This window comes from Lactuca virosa, chromosome 5 (assembly GCF_052849685.1).
Source record: "Lactuca virosa cultivar CGN04683 chromosome 5, Lactuca_virosa_CGN04683_v6, whole genome shotgun sequence".
In the NCBI taxonomy this organism is placed as follows: Eukaryota; Viridiplantae; Streptophyta; class Magnoliopsida; order Asterales; family Asteraceae; genus Lactuca; species Lactuca virosa.
Window position 1 is genome coordinate 257,728,347 of NC_136430.1, and position 8,073 is coordinate 257,736,419.

Sequence of the window (8,073 nt, forward strand, 5' to 3'; positions counted from 1 at the left end):
TAAAGGAACATGTGGGGGTGTTATCCGATGGAGAAGGGTGGTGGTGGCGGTATTCCGGCAGCAAGATCGTTTTTCCGGCCAAATTTTGGCAGAAAACTAGAAAATCTGGGGGAGTTCAGGAACTTCGGCAGAGGACTGAAATAATCTGACTCGTATGTCACTGGTGAGAAGGAAAAAAAACAGCAAAGATAGAGATTTCACTAACTCGCCTGTCGTTGCCGGTGATAAACTTTCCTGTCGCCGGTGATGAGCAACCTCATCGGAATCAACAAAAGGGGAGTAAAATCCGATGAAATCGACGGAAGGTGTGGTAATCGCCGGAATAATTTTTTAGAGAAAAATGAAAGGAAAATTACCAAAAAGAATGATTTGCGATGGAAGTAATCTCGTAAACGATTAGCAGCGACAAAAAACCATTAGCGGCGACTAGAACGAATTAGTGGCGACGCGTTTTAGAGGGAATGTTTGGTGGTCTTTTTTTCAAGCGTTAGCGGAGACAACGGTCACGACTAAAGACGTCACCGATTTTGCGATGTACGACGTGTGTTTTCAGCTGTTGGATGTCGCACAATATCAACGGTTGTGGTTTAATATTGGAGATTCACACAGATTGGGGTCGATGAGCATTAGTGGTGACGTCTTTAACGGCGACATCTAACGCGGAAGTTAGGTGTCGCAGCTAATGGTGGTTGTCGCCGCTAAAGACGTCACCACTAATGCCATTTATTATTCTAGTGAGTGTCAAAGTATAACTTGTTTTTTTACAATTATAGTTTTCAATTTGTTTTTGTTTTTTTTTTGTTTTTTTTTTCTTTTTTTTTTTTGTTTTTTTTTGTATTTAAATAGTTAGTGTAGTATATAAGCTAAACGAAATAAACAATTTAAAAATATTGTAAATAAGGTTAAACGAGGTATGTCAGACCAAACGGAGTATTCGGGGGAAACGGAGAAACGAGGGAATTCGTGGTCGAGATTAGGGTCGGAGGAAATAGACGATTTTAGGGGTGGGGACGGAGGCAGCTATTTTCGCTGCCGTTTGGCCCTTTTGACATCCCTACTGTCACCGCCATTAAGTCAACTTCCACCGAATTCAAACCAAAAACTAATGTTTTCTTTTTTCTTTGTGGAGCAATGTTTTATTAGTAAAAATAAATGTTGCTTGCAACAAAGGATATAAGTACAGAAAAACTTGAACTAATTGACACCTTAATTAAATTAAAAAATGCGATCCTCACAAGTAATTAATTGTCATACAATAAAGTTTTTATACACATTATATCATCATATTTATTTATATAATATTTTTTGTACATATAATTATATCATCATATTTATTTATCTACATACGTGCATTGGAAACTAATAGTCATACAAAACTGTACATACACTCATGTATACAAAGTTTTGACTTAATTATATATAACTTAATTTATATGAAGATAATTAGATAACTTATGGTACGTAAATATCTTTAGACGGAAGCAACAGCATGAACCAAATCAAAGATGCACGTGATGAAGATCACGTTTCAGACGATTTTTAAGAAAATTATCACTTTGGGAAGCTTCCTCTAGCAATCTGTTTTTTTACTTAATAACCAGAGATATCTTTCGATTTGGGAAAATAACAAGGAGAAACCTATATTAATCTTACTTTTATACACTTTAATTACATTGCAACATAGCCATAGAATTAGGATCGATGGCTAACTAACCAAGCAAACCAATTGAAATTTTTTGTTAGGTTTAACATCAAAATATTTTTATGGTTAATCGCTTAGCAAATCATATCATTTGAAATCCAACATACTAAATATTATCTGTTTGTGAAAAGAAAAATAAAATATTGTGGGCCTTTGATTGGAAAATAAGCAAAACCTAGAAACACATTGTAAGCAAACAGAAAGTGTATATGTTCTCTATATAAGTACTAAAGCCATCAAAAGCACTTCTCCAATGAAAGAAAGGTTATGGGAACTCATTTTCTTACATCTTTTGCGACTGCTGCATCACCTATTCCAGTGGCTTCAGGTAACATTCTACTTTAAAAAGTTCTAATTAAAATATTAGTCAATAACAATACGTTTGCAAATATGTTCACTGACAATTGATCTTTCTGGATTCGCCTTCACTAGGAAAACGATGCTTATTATATGGAAGGTGTAAAATCAAGAAACAATACACCACCTTTGGATTTCAACAAAACCAATGGAATCATCATGCAAAAGATATTCACAGACTTTTTGTCTTCTTTCAACCACACTATGTGAATTATGTTCGAAATGCAAGTTTTGCGTCGAACACATTTCTATCAAACAGTTCTCCGGACTCAATGAGTCATGAAGAATCTGCAAAACATGCCTTGGATATTTTGTTCAGGTTTTCAAGACCTTATGCCGCAATGGCCACAGTAAGTTTGGCTTTGAATCATTAATCTCACAACTACACTATATGTAAATATTACTATATAATTAATATCTAAATTTGACTTTGAATCAATAACTAAGGAAATGTTTCGACTGTTTAAGAGAAACAAATATAAAAGTGTCGAATTTTTTTTATGAAAATACTGTTTAAAACAAAAGACACAACCCAAGGTCTTTGGCATGCGCTAATTCATTGTTATTAGTCAATATTTGGCTCAAATATTCCATTTTTGTAGGTTTTAAGCGTGCTTTCAACGTCTCTTGTAGCTGTTGAAAGGCTTTCGGATATCTCGCCATTGTTCTATACAAAAGTACTACAGGTAATTGTCGATTAACTTATAATATGCTAACTCTATTTCGAAAAAAATTCAGAACCTTATATATAGAGAATTTTCAGGCAATTTTTGGAGGCATTTTTATGCAAATATACGTTTGTGGTTTCAATCAAATATGCGATATAGAAATTGACAAGGTACATTGCATATATTCAATAAGTTCCACTTACAATTTTAGTTCTTTGCCACACTTCAGTGTCATAAAAAGGTGTAATATTATGTTTCAGATTAATAAGCCATATCTTCCATTGGCTGCTGGAGAATTAACCATGAATTCAGCCATCATTGTGACTTTAATATCGGCTATTATGGTAATTAAACTCATTTGTTCGCTTCCTTTTAATATATTTTTTTTCATCAATCTTAGTTGTTTTATAGATGTTTTATAGAAAGATCCTTCTACGAAGGATCAATCAAATACTAAGTGGCTTTGCAACGACAACTTTGTGTCGTACATTTTCATTAATGAGAGAATTTATACTCGTGTATCTTTGAGTGCAGAGTTTTTTAATCACGTGGATTTCTCGTTCTTGGCCACTATTTTGTGGTCTCTTTGTTTGGTTTTTGATAGGAACCGCATATTCGGCCAATGTGGTGAGTACATTTATTTTACATCTCATTCACAATTATTTAATATGTATGTAATACAAATCAAAATTTTCTAAAAGAATCCAGATGCATATGGCAGTCTTGCATGAAAAACGTAATAATGATTTGAGAAATCCATTAAACTATATTGTCAAAATACATGCTCTTAATTAGATTAAATATAAAATCTCAATTAATTATTGTTGTAATTATCTTTTCCTATTTTAGTATACCCTGTAATCTTATATATTGTGAATGCAAGATTATTAATTCACATTTAATGACTTTTCTAAAACACTTGCATGGTATCCGCCTAAAAAAGATCACATCCTAACCTCTTCTCTCCCTCACAACCGTCGGTGATCATCTTGAATCCTTCCTCCCCACTCTTCTACATATGTTAACCATTAAACTGTTCTCCTTAAACTAAGTTTAATAGACACAATATATAACCAAATAAAACCACCTAACCATAGAACAAACGAAGTTCAATAAGGGTATGATGGTAAAAACATATTTTATTTAACTAAACATGAAAAATATATCTTTTTAAATATATATCATATCTATAGACAAACCAACAAACCATCGATCAATAGATATCAAATTCTAAAAAATTGGAAAATTAATTTACAAGCTCATGATACTCGCCCATCTTTTTTGATCATATGTTCATAAACTAGGTGTGAGACGCATGTATTACATGAGTTTATTTTAAAAAAATTAAATATGGAATTTTAACAATTTAATAAGTTTGAATTTATAAGAAAAATAAGAAAAAATTTTAATTATTAAAATTAATGAGGCTTTATTACATTGAATACATTACATATATAAACTTTTTCTAATAAATATTTTACATATCTATTAACTTACATATTAATTTAATAAAATAAAAAATACAATAAAATGACAAGTGGAAAATAGAAAATTCAAAAATTCTAGAAAAATGAGATGTGTCCAAATGAAAAAGAAGATGACATGTGGCAAAAAGATTTTGATTTATTACGAAGGATGAGTAGACGAATATATGTTCATAACTGGACATATATTTATATTTCATTATGTCTTTATTTGAAGCTATTATATTCCTTGAGTATTGTATGTTAGGGGGAAGGAGATGTAAGAACTTTGTGAAAATCAATGATCTTATACCTGGTACCTAAATCGAAAACAGGATGCATGTAAGGAAAATTATAAATCAACATGCGCTTCAAAACAGGAAAATGAACATAAAACATGACCAAATGAACATATGTTCATCCACACTCCTACTTCGAGTGTGACGAAAACCATTGAGAGTCGCTAAATCAATTGCGTCTTCTTTGACTAAATTACCCTCTTTTCTTTTTATTGTTTGTTTGTTTCCTTCCTTTTTCAATTATCGATTACGTCAAATCTGTGTTTGATACAACACCAATCTACCTTTACATTTTCTTCATATTCCAACTTTTTCACATCTTCGTAGATTTTATCCAGAAAGGGTTTTTACGACCAGCATCTTCTTTTTTTCGGGAGGGATTCTTTCTTCTTGACCACTTCCATTATAAAACGATCGACCATCATCAGTTGTCACCGAATATCCTATGTAAATTGTTGATTTCAAATAATATAGAGAAAATAGTGGAATTCAATTAATCATCCGAAGATACGGGACTTTTCTAAAACCTTTACACCTAATTAACATCTAATCTATATTTAAAAAATCGAAATATATGAATCAAATTAGCAATAGTGAGTATGAAAACTCATAACATGTTTTAATTATATTTCTTTCAGTTGCCACTTTTACGATGGAAGAGGTTTCCTTATACCGCTGTTTTATACATGATAAATTCACGGGCGCTATGCATTCCACTTGGATATTACATGCATGTGAAGGTACCTTAGACGACAACTTCTATTGTCAAAAACAAAATATTTAAAATAACCTATAGTTAAACGTCAACTGATTTGTTCTAATGATTTTATAGAACGTCATTAAGGGAGGAGTTGTAGTCCTCTCAATGCGTCACCTTTTTTCCATTGCCATGCTCTTCGTCTTCTCCATTGTTCTAATACTGTTTAAGGTGAGGGACCAGTACTACTACTGCCTTGTAATGCAACTTATGTATATCGTACATTAAAAAAGTTTTTTTTTTTTATCATGTATTCAAGGATTATGGATTCTTTTAACACAGAATTCGTTCTTTGTGATAGGACATTCCTGACATTAAAGGAGATGAGATGCATGGAATCAAGTCGCTGGCTTCTCAGATCGGTCCTGAACGGGTTGGTTATATAACTCTCAATTAATATGTATATTCTTTATAAAGACTTTGCTTGTTACAAATTATTTGGCTTTTGGCACTACAAGTAAAAGGACAATTCTAATCCGTCGATAATTTAGAATCGATCAAAGTTAATATATTGAAAAATGCCACAAAAAGAAGTGAACAAATTTGGCAAGAAATATATGATTGCAATAATGAGGCGTTGCCAACAGTTAAAGCGTTTAAGTTATAATTTTATTGTTGTCCTAATTGTAAAAGTATCCTATAAAGTTATCCTTCTCATATATGGTGTTACCATAAGAATTAGTATTTAACAAAAAAAAAAAGGCATCGTTCTTTTGGGGTTAAAATAGCTTTTTACAAACATATTTCGTTTCCTTGCATTATAATTAGGATCTTTACTGAACAATATTCCAAAATAAGTAAATAAGGAAACGGGTTTTGTGACACTTTGGCATTTTACAGATGTTTTGGAGTTGCGTTTGGTTTCTTGGAATCGCTTATGGTGTTGCTATTTTGATTGGAGCAACCTCATCATCTACATGGAGCAAATATGTTACGGTAAAGGATTTCAAAAACTAGTGTCATTAATTAATCAAAATATGTGGTTTAGGCTTAATTACCCTTAAACATTAGAATACTTAAACTTTTTATTTATTTATTTATTTTTACAACCGACAAATATGCATTAAAAAACACAAAGACTAGCAAGTAGCAAAGAAAGAAGATACAATTTTAAAGAAAGAAAAAACAGGGGGCTAATTGAAAGGTGATTGACACCATTCTACCTAATGACAACACCCAATGGAACTCCTATAGAATACTGATCAAACTATTTGGTATTATTCGAGGTCAGCGAATGAAATCAGGCAGGTGTAGTAGTTAATTACTAGCAATTCAACAACCTAAAAACATTAATATACTACGAATATAATAAAGTTTTCCACTTAATTTATTTATGAGTCTTATTGAGTGCTTTGAAATGAGCTAAAAGTATAAAATAAAAGTAATAAATATACAAAAACAATTAAAAAAACTAAACGAAAAGGATAATACGTACTGAGAGTTTTTAACTGCACGATTCATGTGAAGAAACTTTAGACTAAGAAAACTTCTAAAGTAGCTTTTTTTTCATTACTTTATAAACCTTATTAACCAAAAAATGTTTCGAAAATTACATGCATTGTCACTTAATTATCATCGCATTGTCACGTAATTATGTATTTTGATTTTCACTTTTAATTTATGATAGATTTTGGGTCATTTGGTGTTGGGTTTGACACTTTGGATACGAGCAAAATCAGTGGATCTGAAGAGTGTATCATCTGTATCATCCATGTACATATTTCTTTGGAAGGTAAATGGGGTTATGATTTATATATGATCAAGGTTTTTTTTCTTTTCTTGTACAGTATATTGTATAATATGAATTAATTATATTGGAATATAAACTGACGCAAAAGAATATAACATAAAAGAGTATCAATCAGATCATATCTATTATAATAAATTTTTGAACTTAGAAGTATAACGATCTTTTTGGTAAAGGCGTAAAGGACCATATTAATAACTCAAATTTGTGATTGTTGTGTTCTATTCCTATAGAAATGCACATATATAACAAACGTAAAACAAAGAATATCTTCCCTTGCTTATATGAAACAATTAATGCTAAAACATTTCTATAATTTTTCTGATGCAGCTTTTTTATGCTGAATACTTTCTTCTGCCACTCGTAAGATGACTCACACAATCAATATCATTATGAATGTCAAAGATGTTTTCTGTGTAACCAAATTTGTTTGTTTCAATTGTATCTTCTTCTCTTGAAATGATTACCCATAGATATTTTTGTAGATAAAAGATTTGTAGCCTTATTTGTTTTTTTTTTCAATTATTGTTTATACATTACGGAAGGATCGATTCCACAATTAGTATTGATGTAATGAATAACCAAAAGCTGAATGCTTGAATATATATGTGTTAGCATTCAACTGTCTTTGCAACGTGTTAAGTTAGTTACAAGTTGTTAGCAGGGGCGTATTTATGTACTGTGAAGGTGGGTCCTAGGACCACCTATTTTTTTAAAAAGTAATATAAGTTATGCATGAAAAAAAATAGGAACTATCTTATAATTTTTCAATGACCTATACCTTATATACTTTGTCAAAAAGAAAATGGATCAAAATGTATGAAGCCTATGGTTTATATTTCAATCCACTTAAAATAGTTCAATGCCTCAATCCACTTAAAATGTAATAATTAGGCAATAGTCCATCCATTTAAAATTAAACAAAAAAGGAAAAAAAAATAGCAAAATAGGCTTGAAATATGAAACGCCGTTTGGGCTGAGGCGTGATCAACATCTCTGAAGCATCATACAATGTCGCCCTAATGATTGCTCCCACCCGGCTACCAGTTCCGCCCTTTGTCGTTCGTTGTCTGACCATCG

General features: G+C 31.4%; 1 protein-coding gene across 1 annotated transcript; it reads left to right on the plus strand.

Moving 5' to 3' along the window:
• The first annotated feature begins 1,960 nt into the window (after positions 1-1,960).
• On the plus strand, positions 1,961-7,596 carry LOC145117038 (homogentisate phytyltransferase 1, chloroplastic-like). The gene is made up of 12 exons (XM_079053344.1): positions 1,961-2,030; positions 2,135-2,409; positions 2,662-2,745; positions 2,823-2,897; positions 2,988-3,071; positions 3,262-3,354; positions 5,128-5,229; positions 5,322-5,417; positions 5,548-5,619; positions 6,087-6,182; positions 6,874-6,978; positions 7,324-7,596. The coding sequence occupies exons 1-12, from the start codon at positions 1,970-1,972 to the stop codon at positions 7,363-7,365; spliced, it is 1,185 nt and encodes a 394-aa protein (XP_078909470.1). The 5' UTR covers positions 1,961-1,969; the 3' UTR covers positions 7,366-7,596.
• Positions 7,597-8,073: the final 477 nt, after the last annotated feature.